This window comes from Fundulus heteroclitus, chromosome 8, assembly GCF_011125445.2.
Source record: "Fundulus heteroclitus isolate FHET01 chromosome 8, MU-UCD_Fhet_4.1, whole genome shotgun sequence".
NCBI classification, from domain to species: domain Eukaryota; kingdom Metazoa; phylum Chordata; class Actinopteri; order Cyprinodontiformes; family Fundulidae; genus Fundulus; species Fundulus heteroclitus.
In genome coordinates this window covers 6,020,569-6,046,016 of record NC_046368.1, presented here as the reverse complement: position 1 = coordinate 6,046,016, position 25,448 = coordinate 6,020,569, and the positions used below count along the sequence as shown (strand labels likewise).

At 43.7% G+C, this 25,448-nt stretch overlaps 2 protein-coding genes across 2 annotated transcripts in view; both read left to right on the top strand.

Moving 5' to 3' along the window:
* The window catches only part of stoml2 (stomatin (EPB72)-like 2), an 11,563-nt gene extending 6,461 nt beyond the window's left edge, over window positions 1–5,102 (top strand). Inside the window, exons 3-10 of the mRNA XM_012877514.3 lie at window positions 863–962; window positions 1,049–1,107; window positions 1,206–1,307; window positions 1,396–1,530; window positions 3,490–3,634; window positions 3,721–3,800; window positions 4,348–4,476; window positions 4,558–5,102. Of these exons, the coding sequence (XP_012732968.2) occupies window positions 863–962; window positions 1,049–1,107; window positions 1,206–1,307; window positions 1,396–1,530; window positions 3,490–3,634; window positions 3,721–3,800; window positions 4,348–4,476; window positions 4,558–4,695 (888 nt within the window). The 3' untranslated portion in view covers window positions 4,696–5,102. The remainder of the gene's footprint in view (window positions 1–862; window positions 963–1,048; window positions 1,108–1,205; window positions 1,308–1,395; window positions 1,531–3,489; window positions 3,635–3,720; window positions 3,801–4,347; window positions 4,477–4,557) is intronic.
* Window positions 5,103–8,916: 3,814 nt separating this feature from the next.
* On the top strand, window positions 8,917–24,962 carry pigo (phosphatidylinositol glycan anchor biosynthesis, class O). The gene is made up of 10 exons (XM_036139996.1): window positions 8,917–9,757; window positions 12,022–12,165; window positions 12,274–12,397; window positions 12,483–12,642; window positions 15,600–15,782; window positions 17,477–19,076; window positions 19,150–19,353; window positions 22,707–22,891; window positions 22,981–23,051; window positions 24,707–24,962. The coding sequence occupies exons 1-10, from the start codon at window positions 9,280–9,282 to the stop codon at window positions 24,834–24,836; spliced, it is 3,279 nt and encodes a 1,092-aa protein (XP_035995889.1). The 5' UTR covers window positions 8,917–9,279; the 3' UTR covers window positions 24,837–24,962.
* The last annotated feature ends 486 nt before the right edge of the window (window positions 24,963–25,448 follow it).

The window sequence follows — 25,448 nt, the reverse complement described above, 5'->3', positions numbered from 1 at the left end:
TGTCCTATTGCTCCTTCCTTCTCCCCTCTCCCTACCTTTTTTCCTTCTTCTGTTGATTTGTAATTTCCTTGTGTCTTTCCTTCCTTCCTCACTCCCAAATGTCCTTCCTTCCTTCCTTCCTTCCTTCCTTCCTCAAATCCTCCTTTCCTCTCTCGTCCTCCATCCATTTGAACCTTTTCCTGTTTCCGTCTTCCCACCTTGTGTCCTTCCTGTTCCTTCCTTCCTTGCGTCCTTCCCTCCTTTTTTGTTTCCCGTTTCCTTCCTTGCTGCCTTGTGTCCTTTAACTCCTTCATTTCTCATATACTTCCTTATCACTGTCCTTCCTCTGTCCTTTTTTCTCCTACTTTTGTTCCTTTCCTTCCTCAGCGTTGTCTTCATATCTTGGTTCCATTTTTCCATTCATGTGTCCTTTCTGTCTTCCTTGTGTCCTACTGCTCCTTCCTTCTCCGCTCTCCCTACCGTTTTTCCTTCTTCTGTTGATTTGTAATTTCCTTGTCCTTTCTTCAGTTTCCTTCCTTATGTTCTTCTACCTCTTTCTGCCTTGTACGCTTCCTTTTGTCCTCCTTTCTTCAGGTCCTGCTTCCTTGTGCCCTCTCTTCCTTGATTTTGTGTCCTAAGCACAGAGGAAAGGGGAAAGGACACATCTTTTCCTCATTGTGTCCATTCTTGCTTCTATCCTTCCTTCTGACTTACATTCTTAGTTTATAGGGGGGCTGAGTTTAGTGTCAGGTTTATGTAGGAGATCTTAACTCCTTACAGCCGTGATGTTTGATCTAGTAGCTGAGCGTTCTCACAGACGTCACGTCTCCTTCCTCGCCGTGCGTCCTCACCTCCTCCTCCTCCGTCTCCTCTGCGCCTCCAGGGTCTGAACTTCCTCATCCCTCTGCTGGACAAGGTTCGCTACGTTCAGAGTCTGAAGGAGATCGTGATTGACGTCCCCGAGCAGTCCGCCGTGTCTCTAGGTGGGGAAACTCTCCGTGGATTTCCTCTGAGTGGCACAATGTTAATTTTAAATAAATTCATCTAATTGACGTTTTGTATTTCCCAGATAATGTGACGCTCCAGATTGATGGAGTGCTTTACCTCAGGATCCTAGACCCTTTTAAGGTATGCCATCAGGCCATTAATGGGCCTTTTGATTCGATTTTTCCTCTTAAAGTAATACTCTTAGTGCTTTTTAAACGCTCTCCCATCCCGGCCTGCAGGCCAGCTACGGCGTGGAGGATCCGGAGTACGCCGTCACGCAGCTGGCCCAGACCACCATGCGCTCCGAGCTCGGCAAACTGACCCTGGACAAAGTTTTCCGGGTACGGACGAAACAAAAAAAACTCCTGCCGCGCCTCTTTTGTGTTTCCATGTGACGAGTTTTATTCACGCGTCTTGTTTGGTCCGCAGGAAAGGGAGTCCCTGAACTCCAACATTGTCCACTCCATCAACCAGGCGTCAGACGAGTGGGGGATCCGCTGCCTCCGCTACGAAATCAAAGACATACACGTCCCGCCTCGGGTCAAAGAATCCATGCAGATGCAGGTGGGCGCCGACTCCAGTGCGAGGCTTTTCAATGAAACGGTTCTGGATGTCAAACTCAGATCTTAACAGACTTTAACGAGGGTTAAAAACAAGAGCTGGCTGCACAAGTTTGAATTCAATGTGTCGCTAACGTTGGATAGAATGTCCCTGAGCAAGATGGCGCTCGACCACACGCTTTTTTTTTTTTTTTTTTAGCCGTCAACAACCTTCAGGCATAACTCTGGGTGAATATTTGACTTTTCTTCTCATGGGAAGTGGAAGAGTTGGTCGGCTTTATCTGCGGTTCCTGGTTTGGGATCGTTGTCATGCTGGATGGCCCGGTTCTGTCTGAAGGTTCTGACCTAAACGGAGCAAAGCTTGGTCGTGGTGGTGAGGAAGAAAGGGCCCAGCGAAGGGAGCCTAACATGAATTTAAACTGAGAGGGAGCCAAAAACAGGACGTCTGAGCAGGACTCCAGGAAGGTTTCAGGTCAGATAGGACAAAAAATAAATAAAAAATAAAGATTATCCAGCAGAGTCTTTGGAGGAGCCAAGGAGAGACTTTGAAGCCTAAAACCAGTTTAACTACCGTATTTTTTTCAGACTGTAAGTCACACTTTATTTTTCATAGTTTGACCGATCCTGTGACTTATATTCATGTGACATATATATCAAATTTAAATGGTAATTCATCTTGACCAGCATGAGCCAACGAGTATACATTACCGCATGTAGCCACAAGAGGGCGCTCTAGGTTTATAAAAACTATCCTGTTCCTGTACCACTTAGAATAGGGTGAGCAGACGTCACTGATTTCCCTGTTTTTGATGCCCTGTCCCCGTTAATGTTGTTGATGTCAGTGTATCATGATGGCGTAATAAAGTTTAGCACAATAAGAGTTATTTAGCCGGTCCTGCAGCTGTTATGATGTAAAAGAAGAGCTGAGCCGAACGAGCCTTCTCCGCTCTGTCGGCGTTGCAGATCATGCAAAACAAAACAAACTCCAGACAGAAACTCTCTACAAAATCAGAAACATCCCCAGTTTTCATTAGAGAGATCTGGTCACCTGAACTTAAAAATTAATTTAAACATTAACTTATAGAGCAGCAAAGACTGAACACACGTTAGTTGTTTCTCTGTTTCAGTCTGCATTAGCACAGCAGAGCGTTGCATGATGCAGCTCAAAGGAAACAGACCGAGACAGAAGCTGTTACTTAGGCTGTCTGTTAAGCTAATAGCAGCTAGCGCTAACGTCTAGCTGCTGTTAGCTTCACGTCCCCCTGTGAATAATTTAAAATGGGTTTTATAGTTTTCTGTTCTGATGCGTTAAAGCCGTCGCTCTGAAGATTACCCAGAATCCCTTTTAACATTTACAATGGTTTCTAACAATAAAAACATTTTCAACATTCACACTCTTTATATATATATCATTACCAACAATATAAAAGGTGTTTAGCCTGACTCGTACCTGCAGTCAGAATAAAGGATGAAAACAAAACTGTTCACTGCCTGTGGAAACGACTCGTTCTCTCTGTGGAACGATTCAGAGACGCATAACAGACGAGCTGAAAATATGGCAAAAATAATATCAATCCATTCATACTAAAAACATACAGTTACATTAAGGGGTTTATTGATATTATCCGTCTGCAGACGTCTTTAACTGCAGGTACAGACCAAACAGCAGGGGGAGCTGTTGTCACATTTAGGCACGTTCTGTTCTTTTATTTGAGCCTTTATGGATTAATTGGACCTCATCGGGATTTAAAGAAACTTCATTAGAAACCTCAACATGTTTTCAGCAGTAAATTAAGATGTTGTTTCATTGCTCCACCCAGAAAAGGAGAACTGCTCAGACTAATTCTTAGAAATCCCGATGAATTACGATGGTTCCTGATGAGGGAACGGAGAACTCCTATCAGCTACAAAGAATCAGCTACAAATATCCCTAACGATTCACGTTGTTTCCTTTTTATCTAAGGTGGAAGCCGAGCGCAAAAAGAGAGCCACGGTTCTGGAGTCCGAAGGGATGCGAGAGGCTGCCATCAACGTGGCCGAGGGCCGGAAACAAGCGCAGATCCTGGCCTCAGAGGGAGAAAAGGCAGAGCAGATCAATCAAGCAGCTGGTTGGTGCATTTCCAGACGGTTCCCTTTCTGTTTGTTTGATAAAATGTTCATATTATCCGTAAATTTACCCCTGCCCCCCCCACAGGTGAAGCTCAAGCAGTGTTAGCCAAAGCTGAGGCGAAGGCTAAGGCCATCCGTCTGCTGTCGGACGCTCTGACTGAGCAAGTAAGCCAGGAAGCTAATCTTAATTCATATTGTTTTATTTCTTTATTATTTCCTCAAATTGAGAACTTTACGCACATTTATTTAGTGTATACTCTCTGTAGTGTACTCATATGGGCATTTCCATATTGTTTTAAGGTCGTTGCAACTTTATTTTATGTGAAGAAAGTGAAAGAAAAATCTGGTTATTTTGGATTTGAGCGTGATTACAGAAATTTTTTAGGTAATCCTAACTGAGCATAAGCAGGGAAAGTTTAGTTTTGATTTAGCTAGTTAGGGCTGCAGCTATCAGTTGTCGATTAATCTGTTTATTATTATTTTTATCTAGAGATACTCTTAGTAAATGAACATACCTTCATAAATCAGCATTTTGAACATTTATTGTTCATTTAAATTCACTCTAAATGGCAAAAACTTCATTGCTCACAGCATGGCAACTTCAGTAATTGATGGATCCAATTATCTGAGCCCTAGATTGAAAGGAATAAGGAGGTGGCGTGTCTTTTCATGCAGCGTAAATGAATTAATTCCCCGGTTTGCGTCTCTGCAGAACGGAAACGCAGCCGCCTCCCTGAGCGTGGCGGAGCAGTACGTCTCTGCCTTCTCCAACCTGGCCAAACAGACCAACACCGTCCTGCTGCCCTCCAACACCGGCGACGTCACAGGAATGGTCACACAGGTTGGTATCCTCCGACGTCTGCAGCATCGTCGGCCACCGCCACGCTAACGGCTGTCCGCTTGTCCCGTGTGCCGTCTTTAGGCGATGACCATTTACAGCGCGCTGGCGAAGGCCTCCCCGGACGGGTCGGTGAAGCCGGCGGCGGCGGCGGCGGCGGAGAAAAAGGAGGAGGAGTTTCGAGACTATCTGCCGCCCCCTGAAGAGCAGAGGACTCAGTGAATGAACTCAGGAAGGTTGAAGGATGCTGAAAACCACGCGGCGGTTGGAGTCGAGCAGCTCCACCAGCAGCCTCCTCCACATGCGTAACCGCGTGAAGTCGCCTGAGGTTTTTTCCCCTCAGAGTGCTGGACACAGGCGCATCTCTGTGGGAGGATCCTCAGACTGCTGACGTTACCTGATTGACTGAGTTAGCGGGTTAATCAGCCCTGCAGGCCAGACTTCTTCCCCCTCAGACAGAAACGGTGGCCCACATGTAAATGCAACAGCACTCACGATGGCTTCCTCCACTACTATTGGCCCCCTTAATAAAGTTGGATACAAATTCATCTGATACATCACTTCCTTGTCGTGTCTGTGGTTGGAAAATAAACTGGGTTCCTCGTCCAGCCCTATTTCTAACAGCTCCACTTGTGTTTAACGTCTTTTTATTGCTCTGACGGTAGACGTGGGAAAGTTTTGGCCCCGTGGTCGTTGCCGTACGTTTGGGGGAGCATATGTTCTCTCAGGGTTCCCGCGGATCCTTAAAAAGTCTTAAAAGGCATTGAATTCTGTATTATAAAACTAAGGCCTTAATTAGCATTAAAATGTCTTAAATCAGTCTTTCTTAGGTCTTAAAATTGTTACCAGGTCATAAATAGGATTTTAGTTTTGTGATCCTTACCAAACGGTAAAATAATTGACACAACTATATATTTTTTAATTTACAGAACGGCTCAATGTAACCATTTTTGGGTCGTCCCGATAGCAGAACCAATATAAACTGTTGCGGCCGGATCATAGCTGCGAAAAAGAGTTGGCACTGGTTATGTTGTGGTTTTTAAAACTGATTTATAGTTTATTTTAGTAGAGAACAAAACAAAGTTTGTGAATTCAGTTCAGTAGTTGTTAAAAATATATCTGTAATTTGTGTGTTTTTTTTTAGCTTTCTTCCTATATGGAATGTTTTTCTAAATTTTAAACATGACTACTGGGCCAGAAATTAATGGTTTATGTTAAAATAAACATTTGGGTGAAGTTGTCGCAACCAGGTTTTTCTTGTTAATCGTGAAGTTGGTCTTAACTTTTTATTTCAAGTGACATTAAAAAGTCTTAAAAAGTCTTGAATTTAACTTGCCTTGTGCTGTAGGAACCCTGTCTCTAGTCTTTCCCAGTTTGAGAGGTGGCTGAATGAAAAGACGAGCTCAAATCTACGGCTCCATCCGAATGATCTTAATAATAGCTTCTTGCTGCTGCTCCTTGACCTTTTATGGGCTCAGCAGGAGAGGAAAGGAGCTTCAGACTGTGGTCTGATTTCAGACAGCCTTTAACTCTGTCATTATGTGACGGAAACGCATGATGATGCGAGTCAAATCCATCAAAGCTGATGCGTCATGTCACACAAAGGATTGTGGGATACCTTAAGGCACGTGTATCAAACTCAAGGCCCGCGGGCCGAATCTGGCCCTCAAGATCCAAAACAGGCATATCATGTCATAAAGTAGAGGCATATATCATTTTAAAGTGTATAAAGTGGCTACAACTGTGCCTCCTGTAGTGAATGTTGATTAACTGTGTAGTAACAGCATCCAGCCACTAGATGTCAGCTTTTCCCACAACACATTAAAACAACCCAGAAATGTCCAAAAAAAGGAAAAGTGATGCTAAATGATGAGTTTAAAGTGTAACTGACCCCAATATCAACTTTTTTTTTTAAAGATAACCTGTATAAAATGGCCTAAAGGTGCTAATTTTATGTTACTGTGACTTTTTCTTTAGATTTCTATGTGAACTGAAGTGAAATTATGAAATCAAAAGTATCATCTATACACGTGCAACCGGCCCTTTTAATGACTTCATGATGCCAAAGTGGCCCAAGATAAAAATTAATTTGGCACCCTTGCCTTAAGGGTTCTTCACACTGGTAAGGAACGTTGTGGGGTTCTTATGCAAAACTAGCAACAGGAGGAAGCATACAGGCTCCTTTCCTACCTCCTTCCTTACTGACTGCACTATTCGGACAGCACTTATCATGGCGACTACTGATGTACTTCCGCTTCGGCTAAAGTCCTGGCCTCTATAAGGTTATTCAGACGCCGGCGTCCTGCATGCCTGACTCAAATGGCTGAGCTACCTCACTAGCCTGCAGGACTGACACTCTGACTAGTTTCAGATTAATATGAATAGTTAGGGGTGCCAATAAATTAAACATATTTACTATAGGATTTTCTTTTTCCTTACAGATTAAAGGTTTGATTTTTTTGTTCAATAATTAAGATGACACCACTGCAATAAAGGCTTCCTACACATGGTTACCCAGGGGACTGATGAATGGAGAGGGCAGCAAGCCCTTTTACCAGCTAACCTAAAGTTAAAATCTGTTTTTGTGCCTTTGAGACGTCATCAGCTGCACTCAGCCTCTGTGGGACAGTCGGTGTGCTGGAGCACGAAGGCTAACACATTTGTAGTTGACTTATTCTATGAACCACTTCCTGTTGAGAATTAAACTAAAGTAAATAAAAGCTTTGGGTGCAGCCTCATGCCGTACCAGTTTCTGAGAGAATTCACAGCTGATCCATGTGGTTTTTCTCTGGAACCAAAAAGAGGATAAACTGGATTCTGAATTGAAGTAATTTTATATGTAATTGGATGAAATTTAGTTAATTGTTTTGTATTAAAGCATGTTCAAGACTCTAAACAGGGTAAAAGAAGTTACTATCATATCCAAAATTGTTTAGTAACCAGAACCCCATGCACACATGCATTAAAACCCTGAAAAGGTCTATGATGAGGCACACATGGTGGTAGCAGATTCTGGAAATATGATAGAGATTAAATACAATATTATTAACACCATAATGGGGAGAGTCACCTTTTAAAGCAGCAACACTAACAAAAAACACCCAAAATAATATAAAAATGAATATGAATACATCTAAAGAAAATGTGAAATGTGAAATTCACAGATTTGCACAAGAATATTTATACAAGACTTTAGTCATCTCTACATCCTCCCATGGACTCTCCTGTTGGCAAAATATGTCTCACCTCGTGTCTTCGTAAGAACAATAAGTCAATCAGATCCCTCTTTCAGAGAGAGGTGGCATCTGTTCCTGCTGTTGTACCATATTGGAACCGTTTCGTTACTGATGTGTCCTGGAAACATACTCTGCTGTTTCCTGATCAGTTCCTTCTCACCAACAAGGTGAAGGAAGTTCCATTCAAACTCATTCACAGGATTAATCCTGCCAAAGACTACCTAAAAAAGTGCACTTTTTGTGATCTTCCAGAATCTGTTACACATTTTTTCTGGTTGTATCTATACTTTCTGATAACACGTTTCCAGAAAATCCACGCTATGTGGATTAAAAGATTTTAAAAGATTTTTAGCTTCGATGGGAAAACATTCTTTTTGGTTTTCAGCTGCAAAGTAAAATGTTTCCCAAAACTTTCCTCATCAATCTCTTAATTATCTTAGACAAATTTCACTTCCGTAAATGTAAATGTCTAAAGAAAAAGCCACACTTTAATGTTTATTTCATTGAACTCAGCCCTCCACTCAGCAAAAGGCAAAAATATCAATCTGTTTCCAACTTAAAATTCTGAACAACTTAATCTATTATATAAGTTAATATAAAAATATATCTCTTGTCAAAATGACAAATAAAGTTGTCCAAGTCTAAGTCTAAATATATATATATATATATATATATATATATATATATATATATATATATATATATATATATATATATATATATATATATATATATATATATGTGTGTGTGTGTGTGTGTGTGTGCGTGTTTTTAATTTGACACTCCTCAGCACGTTTGTCAGTTTATTTGTTTTTCCTCCTGACTTTATGAGCTTGTTTATTGTGGCATATCCCCTGACATATTTGTTATTTGTATAGTTTGAATATTTTTGTTGAACTTATTTATTCTTTAGTTGAAATAAAACAAAATAAAATAAAAAAATAACACATCTCTACATCCTGCTATCCACCAAAGAATATCCTGAGACAATGTCTCACAGGCACGACTAACTTTTTACGAAAGGTGTTTTAAAAACTCCATATTTTGATTAAAAAATAAACCGTCTTCCTTAAATATGCATTATAGGAAATTAACTGTGCTTTTTTCGTATTTCTCTTTAACGACTTAGAGCGGAACTCTCCTGACAGTCTCCGTCCCGGGACCTAAACGTACATTTCCGCCGTGTGTTACAAAGAAAGCGGTCCGCCGGGGACTTCCGCCGGGTTCCCCTGCCCGGAACGTGAACGTAGCCGTCCCAATGAAGGTGACGGCGCCTCCTGCCTGCCCCGTGGTCACCTGAGACACCTGGAGCTCCGTGTTTTCCCCACGCACACACGGCTCCACGGCCGCCGCCGGGTAGAGGGGCGTGAAATCCCGGCCGATCCAAGGTCAGCGGCGGAAACGGGGGGTTTTTTGGTCAAAGCCGCGGCTGCTCGGGGGATGTTAGCTGGCTTCACCTGTTCACCTGAGCACCGAGCGACGGGTCGGTTCCGTGGACCTTCACCAACCGCTTTCAGCATCTTCGCGTGGAAGTTATCGCCGACAGGCTCGTGGACGTGTTGGCTCCGGGATGACGGGGCGGACGGTCCTGCCGCTGCTCCTCTGGCTGTGCGCCGCGTACTTCGTGGGCATCTACCTGTTCGTGGGCGGCTTCCTGCTGGTGCGGCTGGAGGTGAACCGGACCAGCGGCTGCGCGGACGTGCTGCAGCCCGGAGAGGAGCCGCTGGACTTCTGCCAGGCGCCGCCGCGCTTCCGCCGGACCGTCGTCCTCATCATCGACGCGCTGAAGATCGACTTCGCCCGGTTCGACCCCACCAACGCGTCGCCGCGACCCCACGAGAACAAGCTGCCGGTGCTGCAGGAGACGCTGTCGGCCAGGCCCGCGCACAGCCGCCTGTACGCGTTCCGGGCCGACCCGCCCACCACCACCATGCAGAGGATCAAGGGCTTCACCACGGGCTCCCTGCCGACCTTTGTGGACGTTGGCAATAACTTTGCGTCCAGCGCCATCTTGGAGGACAACCTCATCCACCAGCTGGGGCGGATGGGTGAGTTGGTAGAAGTGAGAGCTGTATAAAGCACAACCTTTGATGTTTGTTTATTTATTTATTTATTTATTTATTTATTTATTTATTAGGAACAACTGCTAATTAGTTGTGATTTTAGTCTAAAACAGGGGTGTCAAACATACGGCCCGCGGGCCGGTTCCTGCCCGCCAAACAATTTAGTCCGGCCCGGTAGCTAAATGCATTATCATTATTCAACAAAACCTTATCATTATCATTTTTTTTCCCCCAGTGTCCTGTCTGGCAATGTGGCAATAAGAATTGTTGTCTTAATGCCAAAAAGAGCTCATCAGATTTGACTTTCACAAGTGGAGCAGTACTGCTTTTGCCATAGTGCTCCGCTTGATTTATGAATGTGAATAGTTTTATTATGATTCATGAGGGGAATATCTCAAATGATATGGACACTACAATGGGAAAGTAGGAGAGGAAAGGAAGAACAAGAAGAAGAAAAAAGAAAAGGTGAAAGAAAGAGGAGATAAAAGGAAGAGAATGATAAAACAATTATTGAAGAAAACATGTACTTCGTTTAATTGAAAATCTGCAGTTCCTATATTGTCCACGAGGGGCGCTGTGTTTTAATCAGTAGATGGTAGCACTGAGCTATATGGCGATATTTTGGGGTCGTTGTCCTGCTGGAAGGCCAACCCTGTCTCCAGTCTTTTGCAGCCTCCAATGCTGCGTTCACACTGCAGACCCATATCCGTCTTTTTCACGGCAGCGTGAACGGCCCAGTTACGGTGTTTTTTTCATCCCCAATTAAAAAATCCTATTTGTGCCGCTTCCACATGTGGCACTAATTCAGATACGTATCAGATATAATTTATTTTCCAAAGCGTCCGCAGTCTGAACGGTCATGTCGCATTTTATCCGTCTCTCGCCACACGTCCACGCGCCGTAGCAGCAGCTAGCGCTCCATAGAAGATCATTTTTAATAGCGGTGCTGCTTTCTTCTTACCTTACTTCGTCTCTCTGTGGTACTACTATAAATCAAATTGTATCGATATTAATAATTATCTAGAAATTCAAAACGTATATTTTAGGTGCAGCCCTGGCCATTTGATGCTGTTGCTTAGCAACCTCTTTTTGGATACAGACACAAACACTGAATTCAAACTCAAACCTTTTATTCAACCAACTCTTTGAAGGGGGCGGAGCTTGGTTCCTGGGTCTGCGTTGTGATTGGTTGGGAGGATGTAATGACTGTAATATTAACCTCCATGATAGAATGCATAAGGAAAGAAAACTGTTATTCTATTGAACCTTTTTTTTTTTCTATCATCGATAAATATTGTTAATGAATTATTGTCCAGCCCTAGGTCCTAATATTATCGTCTCTCATCGCTCAACAGCTTTCCAATAATGACAAGAAGAGATGCCAGCTGGTATCTGTGGGTCTTTTTTTTTTTTAAACAAAACTTTATTGAACACCTTTAGAAACTATTACATTCAGCATTACTTCTGTAAACAGTGTGCTGCTCCGTGACGTCTCATTCTGTTATCTGCAGGTTGCTTTGCGGTCTTCCGTTCAGACAGAAGTCTGATGGCGGTCGCGTTTAATCGTAGTAAGAACGGCCACCTCAAAAAAAAAAATCATATTTCAGCAAAAAAGGAGCGTCTGTCCACAGGGAGCTTTGTGGTTGTAACAAAATGGATTATTAGTTTTGCAGCACAGTATATTTATTAGGGCTGCGCTTTGAAATCGGACGAAACGATTAATATCGATGTTTTTGAAAACGATTTATTATCGATATTCTGGCTTTCAATGTCGATATACCTCCCAGCCCCTAGGGGGCGTTATAACAGCGCATCATTACTGTTCACTGTGAGAAAAAGCAAGTGAGACAAAATTGAAGAACGGCCGACTTTTAGATTTTAGAAGCGCCTTCGTCCCTAAAATCAGACGTTTGGGCACAGTTTTGGTTTCTGTGATACGTTAAATGCATTAAACTAAATTGACTTTATGTTCCTGTTAATATATCAGTGTTAAATAAATTGAACATAAATATTTATAACTGGTTTTGTCATTTGAATGACTTTGAGCATTAATTTGAAAGCAATAATTATCGATATTGGAGTCAAATCGAGTCAAGCTGAGCTATGCATCCATCGATAATCGAATCATATCGACTCATCCTAGATGACACCCCGCCCTGATATTTATCACATTCAAAGTGTTTTAAGGCGGGATTTAGACTCGTTTGTGGTTTCAACGCACCCTAACAACACCTTCGTGTGCTTCACAGGTAAACGGGTGGTGTTCATGGGCGACGACACCTGGGAGAACCTTTTCCCCAGGAAGTTCCACCGCTCTCTGCCGTTCCCGTCCTTCAACGTGAAGGATCTGCACACGGTGGACAACGGCATCCTGCAGCACCTCTACACCACTAGTATGTGAAAGCTGCTGCTGTTCCCGCTCGGTTCTCCTTCTGGTTCTGGTTCTGGTTCTGGTTCTGCCCCGTTACTCTCCATTCGTCTGTTTGTGCTGGCTGTTGCAGTGGTGGGGGACGACTGGGACGTGCTGCTGGCCCATTTCCTCGGCGTGGACCACTGCGGGCACCGGTTTGGGCCCGACCACCCCGCCATGGCCGACAAGCTCACGCAGATGGACGGTGTGATCAGGTCGGACTGCAGCTTCCTGCTCGTTTTTAATTTCGCCGTTCGGGAACGGTTTTGTTGTTGTAACGTATTCGGTTCACCCTTCCAGGTCTGTGATGGAGCGGCTGCAGGACGACACCCTGCTGGTGGTGATGGGCGACCACGGCATGACGGACACGGGGGATCACGGCGGGGAAAGCCAGAAGGAGACGGATGCCGCGCTCTTCCTTTATAGCCCCTCCCCCATCTTCGCCGGACCGCCGTCTCAGGTGGGCAACAAGCTTTCTGTCACCGAGTCGTAGGACGTCATCAAAGTACCGGAAATCTGGTTAAAACCGCTGCAGACGAGGGCTGGAGGAGAATTCAGTGACAAATTCCATCAATCAATAGACAATAATAAAAAAAGGGTCAATAAAAAGTTCAGTAGAATAACAGATTTTCTTCCTTTTGCATTTTAGCCATGTAGGTTAATATTACAGTCATTATTCCCTCCCAACCAATCACAATGCAGACCCAGGAAGCCCCGCCCCCTTTATAGAGTTCAGCGAGTTTTGGTGAAAAGTTGCTTGAATCAAATTTGAATTCAGTGTTTGTGTGTCTGTCTAAAAATAAGTCGCTCAGCAACAGCATAAAATGGCCAGGGCAGCACTTAAAATATATGTTTTGAATCAATATTATCAATATCAATCAGTATGATTTCTATTTTATCAATATGCTTTTTTCCTAGAATCAGAATCAGAGATACTTTAATAATCCCAGAGGGAAATTATTATATTACATATATTATCGTCTAGCCCATTCAGCTGCTGCTGGCAGTTTATTATTCTGTCTCTTTTAAGACATAAAAATGGATCACGACTGAACAAAGAGACAATTTCAATATCGAAATTAAACTGAGGCATTATGCAATAAGAAGGATTAAAATTATTAGTCCATGAAAGGGTGTCTCTGTACCTCAGTGCAATATTTAGGTGGAATGGAATTAGAACCAAGGATGTTACACAAGCTTTCTGCCACTTTATTTATCACATACCATATTTTTCAGGCTATAAGGCGCACTTAAAATCCTGAAATCTTCTCAAACATTGATGGTGAGCCTTATATCTGATTACTGTTGTTTACTGACTGATTTTATGTGGTACAATGCGCTTGAAAATATGTTAAAATGTTTGGTTTTCAACAAAGCTGCTCCGCTCAGTGGATATTAGGAGCATTACGGTACACTGTGTCACTACCTGATAGGACCCCTGAGCTGTCTACCAGACTGCCTGACTGTAATGTCTAAACTAGAAGTGCATTTATGTAAGGCAGCCTGGAGTACGCGCTAGCAACAATAAACCTAGTAAGTTAATTAAATATAAAAGTTACATTTATTTATGTTAGAAACAGGACAGTGTAGTCCAGCTACTCTGTCCTCCTGATAGAGACGGATAGAGAGCTGTGGACTTGGAGGAGAGATATTAAACACTAGGGAAGAATATTTAATGCACCTTATAACTCAAAAAACACAGTAGTCACAATCATATTAAAAAAAATCTGAAAAGTGCGGCGTGTAATTCTCTTCGGTGTCTGCCTCAGCCAGTACTTTCCAGACCCACCGGCTGATGCTAGTACAGCTAAAATAAATAGAATATTGTGTTAAAGTGCAATATTCTTAGTCATCTTAGAAAGTAAAACTTGCATATTATATAGAATCATTACACACAGAGTGATACATTCCAGGCTTTTGTTTCCTCTAATTTTGGCGACACAGTCATGGGGAAGATGGAGGGGAAGCCACAAAAGGTCATTACTGAAGAAGCTGGTTGTTCAGAGTTCTGTATCCAAGCATTTTAACAGAAAATTGAGTGGAAGGAAGAAGTGTGGTTGGAAAAGTTGCAGCAGCAACGGGGAGAACCACTGCAGAAGGCGCGGCCTGAGGCTGGAGTCGGTGCATCAAGAGCCGCCACTAGACACTGGCTGCAAGCTTCTTACCTGGGCTGAGGAGAAAATGAGCTGGACTGTTTTCCAGCAGGACTTTGGTACCTTTGGCCAATGTTTCTGTTCTCGATTGGCCAGAAACTCCCCTGACCTGAAACCCGGGGGGAAAATGATGAGCTGAGACACCAGAACCGACAAGGCAGATGACCTGAAGGCTATGGAGGGGGTAAAGGGGACAATATTAAATAAATAAATGTGCCATTAAATGTTAAATTTAATAATTAAATCATGACATTAAATCATTGTAATTTTTCTTAAATTCATTAGATTATACATTTTCCTTATTTAACTCTGAGCGGACGCATCATGAAATCATTTAAAGCGTCACCCATCAGACTCGGGGGGCGGGGTTAGGGAGACCCTGACGCCTGATTGGCTGCTTCACACGACTCCTGCCTCTTACCAAGTTTAATTTCCTTCCCCTTCTCTCTTTATTATTTCGCATGAGGCCAATTAATGAATGCTTAGTCCATCTGCAGGGTTCCCGCGGATCTTTAAAAAGTCTTAAAAGGCATTGAATTCTGTAATATAAAACTAAGGCCTTAATTAGCATTAAAATGTCTTAAATCAGTCTCTCTTAGGTCTTAAAATTGTTACCAGGTCATAAATAGGATTTTATTTTTGTAATCCTTACCAAACAGTAAAATAATTGACACAATTATATTTTTTTAAATTTACCGAACGGCTCAATGTAACCATTATTGGTTGCGTCCCGATAGCAGAACCAATAAAAACTTTTGCGGCCGGACCATAGCTGCGAAAAAGAGTTGGCACTGGTTATGTTGTGGTTTTTAAAACTGATTTATAGTTTATTTTAGTAGGGAACAAAACAAAGTTTGTGAATTCAGTTCAGTAGTTGTTAAAAATATATCTGTAATTTGTGTGTTTGTTTTTTTTAGCTTTCTTCCTATATGGAATGTTTTTCTAAATTTTAAACATGACTACTGGGCCAGAAAGTAATGGTTCATGTTAAAATAAACATTTGGGTGAAGTTGTCGCAACCAGGTTTTTCTTGTTTATCGTGAAGTTGGTCTTAACTTTTTATTTCCAGTGGCATTAAAAAGTCTTAAAAAGTCTTGAATTTAACTTGCCTTATACTGTAGGAACCCTGATCTGGTGCATTTCTGATTTTTGAAATTTTTTTATTTGACGGCGATGAAAATATGTTCACAGCTTCACATTGTAGGACGATGGAAAACTTCTCATTTGGCCTTTTCTTTTTTTTTTTTTATAATTTAATCTTTAGGACGAGCCAGACGTCGTTCCCCAGACGGACCTGGTTCCCACTCTGGCTCTGTTGTTGGGGATACCGATCCCCTTCAGCAGCGTGGGCCAGGTCCTCCTGCCTCTGTTCCCCCCGCACCAACAGGCAGGAGGCGCAGCGGGACGTCCCAGCCAGCTGGAGGCGCTGTGGATCAACACCAAACAGGTATTCTGTCGTTGCTGGTGGGGCCTTGTGCACAGACGGTGTAGGTACCAGATCCACTCACTGAGCTATATAATACACTGGAGTGCTAATCACCGTCTGTTTGAACGAGTCGCTTTGAAGCCACCTGCCTCCATATTGGTACTCCCTATTTCCCCCCAGTAACTAGGGAATATGTGCGCTACAGCATCGAATAACGAGGATTTTCTCATGTTCAGGGGGGGCTTAAGACTTTTAAAATGTCAAATGCCATATACTTTTATGTTATGTTCTAAAAATATCAAGTACTGAGAAAGTCATGTGCTGAAATATTTTGCATTTTATTCATTTAAATATATATGTTTAACATTTATAAATATATAAATAACAATGTACAAAAACATATTTACATATGTGTATACATATATATATATATATATATATATATATATATATATATATATATATATATATATATATATATATATATATATATATATATTTTTTTTTTTTTTTTTTTTTTTTTTTTTTTTTTTTTTTTTTTTTTTTAATATGAATAACATGTAAAATATTTCAGCACCTAATTTCCTAGTAGTTAATAGTGTTAGTACATCCACTGACTGTAGAATTACCTGTGAAATATTTTCACACAGTCAGAAAACTGCTTGTTGTTGCAACCAAATTCTATGGGATTCTGTGAGAGTAGGGAGTAGCAAGATGGCGGCCAGTGACTTCAGTTTTTCGGCAAAATCAGCACTCCAGTGTATTATATAGCTCAGTGGATCCACTCGGGTCCTGCCCCTTCTGATGATGTCACTATACATAGTTGGTTTAACGTTTGCTCAATTGCGCAAAATATTGTAATTGATCTGGACAACTTACTAAAGTAATTATAGCGGGGTGTAGGTTTTATTCGAGAGCGGGATTGCGGTTTATAAACGGACAATTTTATGAAGAAATTCTCCATGGTCCCTGCGCCTCCCGATGAAATCACATTATGGCAACGCCACTCAAACAAACTACATAGAGCCCGCGGTCTGCATTTGTAACAAATCAATTTTATTAAGTTAATTTAGAGGTTTCTTTTTTCTCAAAAGCTTGAACAAATATTCAAGCCATTTTACAATAAATAAATAAATAAAAAAATCAACAAATATTTGACAATTGGCTCAATGTTTGGAAGAATATTGTTAACAAAAATGGAAGGGCTAGCCAGACTAATTTATCCAGCATATATCTTAAATGTACCAAATACCACAATAAAAAAATAATCAAATTCATCACAATTTCATCTGGAATAATAAAAAAACATGTGATCAGAAAGAACATCAGTACAAAAAGGGGGAATGAACGTTATTGATTTTAAAGTGATGAATGCCGTGATTTTATTAAAAATGAAATGAGTTTATGGTTTAGTTTCCCTTCCCAACTTAAAAAAAAAAATTGGAGGAATTAAATTTCTCTAAGGTTGTAACTTTGATCCTGCAAAATTACCGATTTAAATTGTCAGACCACCACACAAGTATTCCAAAATGATGTTAAAAGTTTTCATGCCTCGAGTAATTTACAGGAAAATAACGGTAAATTAACGAAATAAAATTGATTTGTAACAAATGGAGACCGGGGGAATAATGTAGTTTGTTTGAGTTGAGTTGCCATATTTTGGTACCTACAACGGCACCAAAAGCAGATCACAACGGTTTGTTTCCTCCCTGAAGGTCAACCGGTTCCTGGAGACGTACTCGGCTCTGGCCAGAGACATCAGCCCGGAGCGCCTCGCCGAGCTGAAGGCCGACTTCGCCCGCCTCGCCGCCTCCTACCTGGGCTCGGTGGGGGAAGGGCGGCCGCCCCCGCCGCAGCTGGCCTCCTCCCTGCAGGCCTACCTCACCTCTGTGAGGGACACCTGTCGTTCCACCTGGGCGCGCTTCAACCCGCTGAAGATGGCCGGCGGTCTGGCCGTCCTGGCGCTCGCCTGCCTGACGTGCTTCGTGACGTCGGAGCTGTCCGTGGTGCTGACGCAGGAGAAACGGGCGGGGCTGAAGGCCCCGGCGGCCGTGGCGTTGGCGGCGGCGGCGGGCGTGGCGGCGGCCCAGCTGCTGACTCGGGGTTACGTGGAGGCGGCGTGGTGCCTGGCGGCGGGGACCGTCGGCTCCCAGCTCCTCTTCCTCTGGAGGGCCTGGCGGCTGGGCGGCCCCGTCGTTTTAAAGAACGGCGCCCGAGCCTCCAGGCTCTCGCGGTGGCTCTCCCCGCGCCGCCTCCTGGTCCCGTCCGTGGCGGTGCCGCTGCTCCGGTGCGCCTCCCTGTTCTCCGACAGCTACGTCATCTACGAGGGCCGGGTCGTGACCTTCCTCCTGCTCTCGCTGGCTCTCTACGTTCCCGTCCATCTGAACTGGAACGGCCATCTCCTGCCTCCCACCCCGGACCCCCTGAAGTCTGCGGGGCTGCTGCCGTCCCCCGCTCTGTCCCCGGCGGCGGTCAGGAAGGAGAGCGGCACGCTGTGCGGCTGCCTGGGGCTCCTGGTCGTCTGCGCCTACCTCTCCCTCTGCTTTCACGGCTGCAGGGAGGAGCAGGGCCTCTGCCAGCCGTCGCCGTTCCTCTCGCCGCTCTCGCGGCTGCAGGACAACCAGCTGAAGAACCTGTACTACGGCGTCTCGGTCGCCTCCCTGGCGGTCTGCGCCTACCTGCTGCGGCTCTGCCTGTGTCACTACGGCAACCTCAACGCGTCGGGCGGCGCCGTGTTCGCCGCCCGCTGGGTCCTGCCGCTGCTGTGCGTCTGCGCGGGGCTCCACTGGGCCGTGAGCGCCGCGCCGGAGGACGGCTTCAGGAAGCTGGCCGAGCTGATCCGGGTGGCGCAGCTGGCCCTGCCCCGGGCCGCCTTCTGCCTGCTGGGGGCGGGGCTCTCCCTCGTCTGGGCGGACCCCCTCACCGTCTTCGTGAAGGCCAGGCCCGCGGCGTCGGCCAGGAGCTCCGCCCTCCCGCCGCCCCGCTACCGAGCCAGCACCGGCATCAGCCCGCAGGCCGAGCTGCACCACCTCATCCCGCAGATCTACCAGCGCATGCGGCGCTCCCTGGAGGACGGCGAGGCCGGCGGCGGCGGCGGCGAGGAGGACCACCGGCCCGCCGTGGAGGCCTACGGCCTGGGAACGGTCTACTCCGCCCCGCTGCTGCTCTTCTGCGGCCTGCTGGGAGTCGGGCTGCTGCTGCTGCACCCGGAGGGCATGACCCTGTCCTTCCTGCTGCTGCTGCTGGAGATGGCGGCTCTGCTGCACATCCACGCCTCCTCCAGCACCCTGAGCGGCGCCGCCGGCTCTGACCCGGGTAAGATCCGCCTCCTCCGCCTCCTCCGTACGTTTTCCCCGATGGTTGAGATAATCACGGCGCCTCTCCTCAGGTGGGTTCAGCGTGCCATGGACGCCGGTGGTGGCGTGGGCGCTGGCTGCCACCCAGTTCTTCCACGCCACCGGTCACCTGCCCACCTTCCCGTCCATCCAGTGGGGCGCTGCCTTCGTGGGGTTCCCCGATGGACACGCGGGGACCATATTACCAGCCTCCCTGGTTACCCTCAACACGTTTGCCTCGCACATCTTGTTTGCAGGTGAGTAAATTACTTTTGGCTAAACGCTTTTACAGGACCGGTAATGATCTCTGAACGGGAACGTTTTCTCCCTTCTCCACATTCCAGCTACACACTTCAGTCTGTTTTAGAGAACAAGACAACGTGGTGCATAGGTGGGAAGTAGAAGAAAATGTTTTTATTTTTTTATTTGTGTCTGAAAATGTGTGTTTTTATTGGACAACCCCAAAAAAAGGTTACAAAATAAAACAATTGAGAAAGTGAAACGTCTTCAGCTTCAGAATAAAAGTTGTTTTATTTTTTTATGGATTAATCATGACCCGGATGACAGAATCTTCACCAATTTACGGGACAACTTCTGCTGTTTGGTTCCTGACTGCAGTCAGTTGCATGAGTAGCAAGGGATTCTGGGTAATCCTGAGAGCAACTGCCTCCCTGGGATCTCTGGATAAAACAACTGATTGCGCTTGTTGTTATTAAAGCTGGGCGTATTTTAAGTCATTGTAATCAGCTGCAGCTCAAACTGTACGATGAAACCTCTGATACGATCTGACTGCTCACACTATACGTCTAAAAAGTCGGACTCAGCGCCGTAGAGAGATGGCGCTTATCGGACTCGTCTATCCGGAAGCCAAACATCAACAGTAGAAGAAGAAAAAGACTGAAGTGTCGATGCTGGCTGTTAAATATGAAACTCACTAGTGTCACTACCCGATCCGTACCATCAGCTCATTTGCGCAAGCGCAAACAGAATAACTTCCGGGTCGCCAAAAAAAATAATGTAATTACGGTACTAAAAATACTTATTTATATACTTAAATCAATAAATAATGCTAAACTATATCGTAACTAAAATATTGAAGACTTTTCTGAAAGAAATTGATACGTTTTACATTCTCTCCATTGTATTGCTTGACGTCATTATCTGATATGCTCAGAAGTCTGGGAAGATGTCATTGCGTAACATTCATCTGTATTGTCTGAATGCGCTCTGTTAGTTTTATTGCCTTTTCAAACAGGACTGGAAAAAATATTTCATCCTTAATTATTCGGGGAATTTCGTTATACAAATCTTGTTCTAAACATTTATATTATTAGAAAGTTAAAATTATAAATTGAAATTTTAGCGCCCTCTGGTGTACACATCATAAACTAGAGAAGACCTTGTCATTATAGTAGCCGCATTTTACAAAAACGAACAGGAAATAGAACAAACACAAAGCGAAGGCAAACCTTATTAAAATACATTTATTAAGCACAAAATGCATACATATGCAAATCAAATAAATGATAAAAAAACTTCAAACTTCAAAAAACTTCAAAATCAAATACGTTTCTGTACTTCTATATGTGTTTATAGCTGTGGGTTTATGTACTTTAAGAAATGGTTTATATATTTTTATTTCCCTAACCACAACTGGGAAACATTTTTGTTATTAAAAAAACAAAAAAAAATGTCTTTTTTAATGTATTTCTGTTGTTTAATTTTAAGAATATGCAATATTGCCGCAAATACAAAGAAATACAAAAAGAAACCCCTGCCTCGAAAAAATACTAATAAATAAAAAAGTAAGAATAACGAAATATTTAAGTTATTCTGTTCGCGCACGCGCAAACGAGCTGATGGTGCGGATTGTGCTACCGGTACGGATCGGGTAGTGACAGGGACAACTTCTGCTGTTTGGTCCCTGACTGCAGTCAGTTGCATGAGTAGCAAGGGATTCTGGGTAATCCTGAGAGCAACTGCCTCCCTGGGATCTCTGGATAAAACTACTGATTGCGCTTGTTATTAAAGCTGGGCGTATTTTAAGTCGTACAGTTTGAGCTGCAGCTGATTACAACGATGAAACCTCTGATGCGATCTGACTTTCCCACACTATGCGTCTAAAAACCACGTCGGACTCAGTGGCGTAGAGAGATGCCGCTTGTCGGACTCGTCTATCCGGAAGCCAAACGTAAACAGTAGAAGAAGAAAAAGACGAAAATGTCGATGCTCGCTGTTAAATTCTATACACTAGAACCAAACGCGCTGCCTTGGTTATTCTACGAGTTGCTCCACCGTAGTTTGACTCCATGTCACACGTACCGCCACCATGATTCTTTCCCTATGACTTTGTCTCAGAAGAAGAAGAATTCCCTTGTTTGCACATGCTCAGTGTGCGAGGTTAGGGGAAACACTGAGCTATATTATACACTGGAATGCTAATAGCCGCTGTTAGAACGAGTCGCTTTGAAGCCACCAGCCGCCATATTGGTACTCCCTATTTCCCCCCAGTAACTAGGGAATATGTGCGCTACAGCATCGAATAACGAGGATTTTCTCATGTTCAGGGGGGGCTTAAAACGTTTAAAATGTCAAATGCCATATAGTTTTATGTTATGTTCTAAAAATATCAAGTACTAAGAAAGTCATGTGCTGAAATATTTTGCACTTTATTCATTTAAATATATATATATTTAACATTTTATAAATATATAAATAACAATATACAAAAACATTTATTTACATATGTGTATACATATACACATACTTATACTATATATGTATATATATATATATATATATATATATATATTTTTTTTATATGAATAACATGTAAAATATTTCAGCACCTAATTTCCTAGTAGTTGATAGTGTTAGTACATCCACTGACTGTAGAATTACCTGCGAAACGTTTTCACTCAGCCACAAAACTGCTTGTTGTTGCAAACAAATCCTGTGGGATTCTGTGAGAGTAGGGAGTAGCAAGATGGCGGCCAGTGACTTCAGTTTTTCGGCAAAATCAGCACTCCAGTGTATTATATAGCTCAGTGGGGTGAAATCGGCTCCTAGACGCTCGTAGCTCTGCTTCACCAGCAGGAGGCGCTCACCATCACCTCAGGAGGACCGACTGAATTTCAGACGTTTGATTTTCATCTGGCCGTCTGATTCCTGATGGGGAGGTGGTGGTGAGAGGCTGATTGGCCCTCGTTACCCGCTGGATGCTACACGATGCAGCTGAAACTCAGCCTGATCCAAAAACTTCTCACACGACTGAAGAATCGGCCCAAAAAGGGCAAAAACCCCGTACAGCGTATGCCGAGCTTTAGGTGTCACAGCAAATGGGAAATTAATATAGAGGCACTTTTTTAGAGTTTCCTTCGTAATTAATAAAAATCTGCCAGATTTTTCTTCCACTTTACAGAAATGCTTCACGTTGTCTCAGTTTCTCACTTTAAATCCCAGTAAAACACACCATGAATAGAAGCTAAGTCTGTTTTATGGGCTGAAGAGAGAAAAATCGACAAAGCTAAAAGGAACGGTCCAGTAAAGGTGGACAGATTAGCGCTCTGTGTCTGATCTGATGTGCGTTCTGCCCCCCCCCCCCCCCCAGCTGCCTGCCCTCTGCTGCTGTTCTGGCCTCTGGTGCGTGAGCTCAGAGGGAGCCGGGCTGGAAGAGGCTGCGGGGACGAAGGCGAGGACGCCGTGATGGAGATGAGGCTGAGGGAGAACCCCCGGCAGTTCGCCGCCGCTCTGCTGCAGCTCGCCGCGCGCTACCTCTTCGTCCTCGGAGCACAGGTGGGTTCTGGGGGAACGCCGTTCCGTCGGGCCGTACGTTGTGTCTTAAGGTGGGATCAAACGCCGCGGTGTCTCCTCTTCCCTCACAGGCGTTGTCGTCAGTCTGCGCCGCCGCTATCCTCAGGAGACACCTGATGGTGTGGAAGGTTTTTGCTCCAAAGTGAGTATCTGAATGCAGACTAAGAAAAACCAAACATGATCTCAGCGTTTCTCCTCGATCTTTAGGGTTTCATGCCAGTTTCAGATAAAATCAGGTTCTTCCCCTTTAATCTGATCTCAAGAGGGCCACACGAGTAAACTTATTGAAAGATTAAATAGAACTAATAAAAGTGGACTTGTTGATTTTTATATTAAATTAATTTCACTTTTACACAATATATTATGAATAACCTCAGTGTTTTTAAGAAAAGTATGTGCAATTTCAACAATACTTTTACTCAGTTAAACATTTACTTGTGCATTATGCATAAGAACTGATCACAGTGATTGTACAATGTTGAAAAACATTTATTCACTTAAAAACACTGCATGACAAAATACATCAAACCGATAAAAATTAAGAAATGATTTAAAATACATTTTCCACATCTGAAGCTCAGTGCTACCATCTGCTGATTAAAACACAGCGCCCCTCATGGACAATATAGGAACTGCAGATTTTCAATTAAACAAAGTACATGTTTTTTATAATAATTGTTTTATCATTCTCTTCCTTTTATCTCCTCTTTCTTTCACTTTTTCTTTTTTTCTTCTTGTTCTTCCTTTCCTCTCCTACTTTCCCACTGTAGTGTCCATATCATTTGAGATATCCCCGCATGAATCATAATAAAACTATTCACATTCATAAATCAAGCGGAGCACTATGGCAAAAGCAGTTCTGCTCCACTTGTGGAAGTCAAATCTGATGAGCTCTTTTTCGCATTAAGACAAAGATATTTTTTTATTTTTTTTTATTTTTTATTATAATGATAATGCATTTAGCCACCGGGCCGGACTAAATTGTTCGGCAGGCCAGAAGTTTGACACCCCTGTTCTAAATGATCGAGACGTCAAATAGTCCTCAGGCGCTTTTTGTGAAAATCTGATGATTCTAACGGTAAAAAAAAAACCCCATTGAAGTGTTAATTTATTTAATATTTATGGTAGAGGCGGGATAATAAGGCCCTTGGAGGCGTCCATTGTGAGAAGTGGACGCTAGGGCTGGCGATAAATCGATTTAATCGATTAATTCGAATTTACAATTGTTTAAGATTTCATTTTTGGAAAATCTGGTTTTTATTTTGCCAATACACTCATTGGGTTTCCATGAAGAGAACAGCATGTGATGCTGAATATATGTTTAGGCAAATGTATTGTCAAAATATTGTTAAGTGGAAACTTTTTTTACCATAATACGAGGTACTTTATTTACTTATTTTTTATTTTTTTTAAACTTAGTTTGAAGTTCACAAGTGCAGTGAAGCCTGTTCTTAGCTCAATGTGTAATACCACTAGCAGCAAATGTTTTGTTATATTTTCATTGTTTATAATGGCACGGCTGCCATCTTGTTTTACAAGCATGTTTCACAGCTTGTTTTTAGTTGCACTTTGAATTCAGCTCAACTCCCTGACGAAATGCTTGACATAAAAAGCAAGGTTTTAAAATAATTTCTTTAATTTCTTTTTATGAAACAAAAAGGAGGAAAAAATCGATTAATCGGATTTGGTATGATAAAATCGGAGATTTATTTTTTTAATCCATATCGCCCAGCCCTAGTGGACGCCTCGCCGGGCGTCGTCCCTCACTCGTGGTCCTGACTTGTCTTGTTTTCTCAGGCTGATGTTCGAGGCCTGCGGGTTCCTGGTCAGCAGCGTCTTTCTGCTGGTCGGCGTCACGCTGGTGCTCAGAGTCGACGTGGCCGTGGGCCGCTGGTTCAAAACGCTCGTCCCGGACGCCTCCAGGTAGCAGCGGCACCGCCGAAGCCCGGCGGGCGCGACGCGACCGGGAGGAGCTGGACCTGTGAGGGACAGACGGACGCCTGGACACCAGAACTTTGGACTCTTCATCAAAGCTGCCTCACAGAGGAGGAGATGCGTCTGACATGAATGTTTCTCCTTTTCACACTTCTAGGTGAAACCGTGCCATCCTCTCAGTGGCGCTCGTTGGCAGAAGCGTTGGACACGCCCGGGTTCACCTCCAGAACCACCGTGGGCACGAATGTTACACCGATCTGGACTTTAAATGGCCGAGTTAAACCTGATGATGCAACATCCACCTTCAGGATGTTCTCTAATCTGGACAAATTAAACGTACTGACCCAAACATTTACATAAACCGCTCCGACTCTTGGCTTCTAGCCTATCAGTTCTGAGGAGGTTCTGGTTCATTGGGCCTTTGTGAGACCCTGAAATGAGCCGGCTCAACGACCCGGACTGTGGAAGTGGGTTCAAACGTGGTGTTGACACACCTGGATCACCTGGATCACCTGGATCACCTGCCTCAGGCCGCAGCGTCTCCACCGACTTCGTCAGTTTACAGCCGAAGCTGAGCGGATGTCTTCACCACCGTGGCTTACGT

Coding starts and splice junctions, on each gene's coding strand:
- pigo (XM_036139996.1), top strand. CDS start 9,280: ATGACGGGGCGGACGGTCCTGCCGCTGCTCCTCTGGCTGTGCGCCGCG. Junction 22,892..22,980: donor TCTTCGTCCTCGGAGCACAG/GTGGGTTCTGGG, acceptor CTTCCCTCACAG/GCGTTGTCGTCAGTCTGCGC. Junction 23,052..24,706: donor TGGAAGGTTTTTGCTCCAAA/GTGAGTATCTGA, acceptor TTGTTTTCTCAG/GCTGATGTTCGAGGCCTGCG.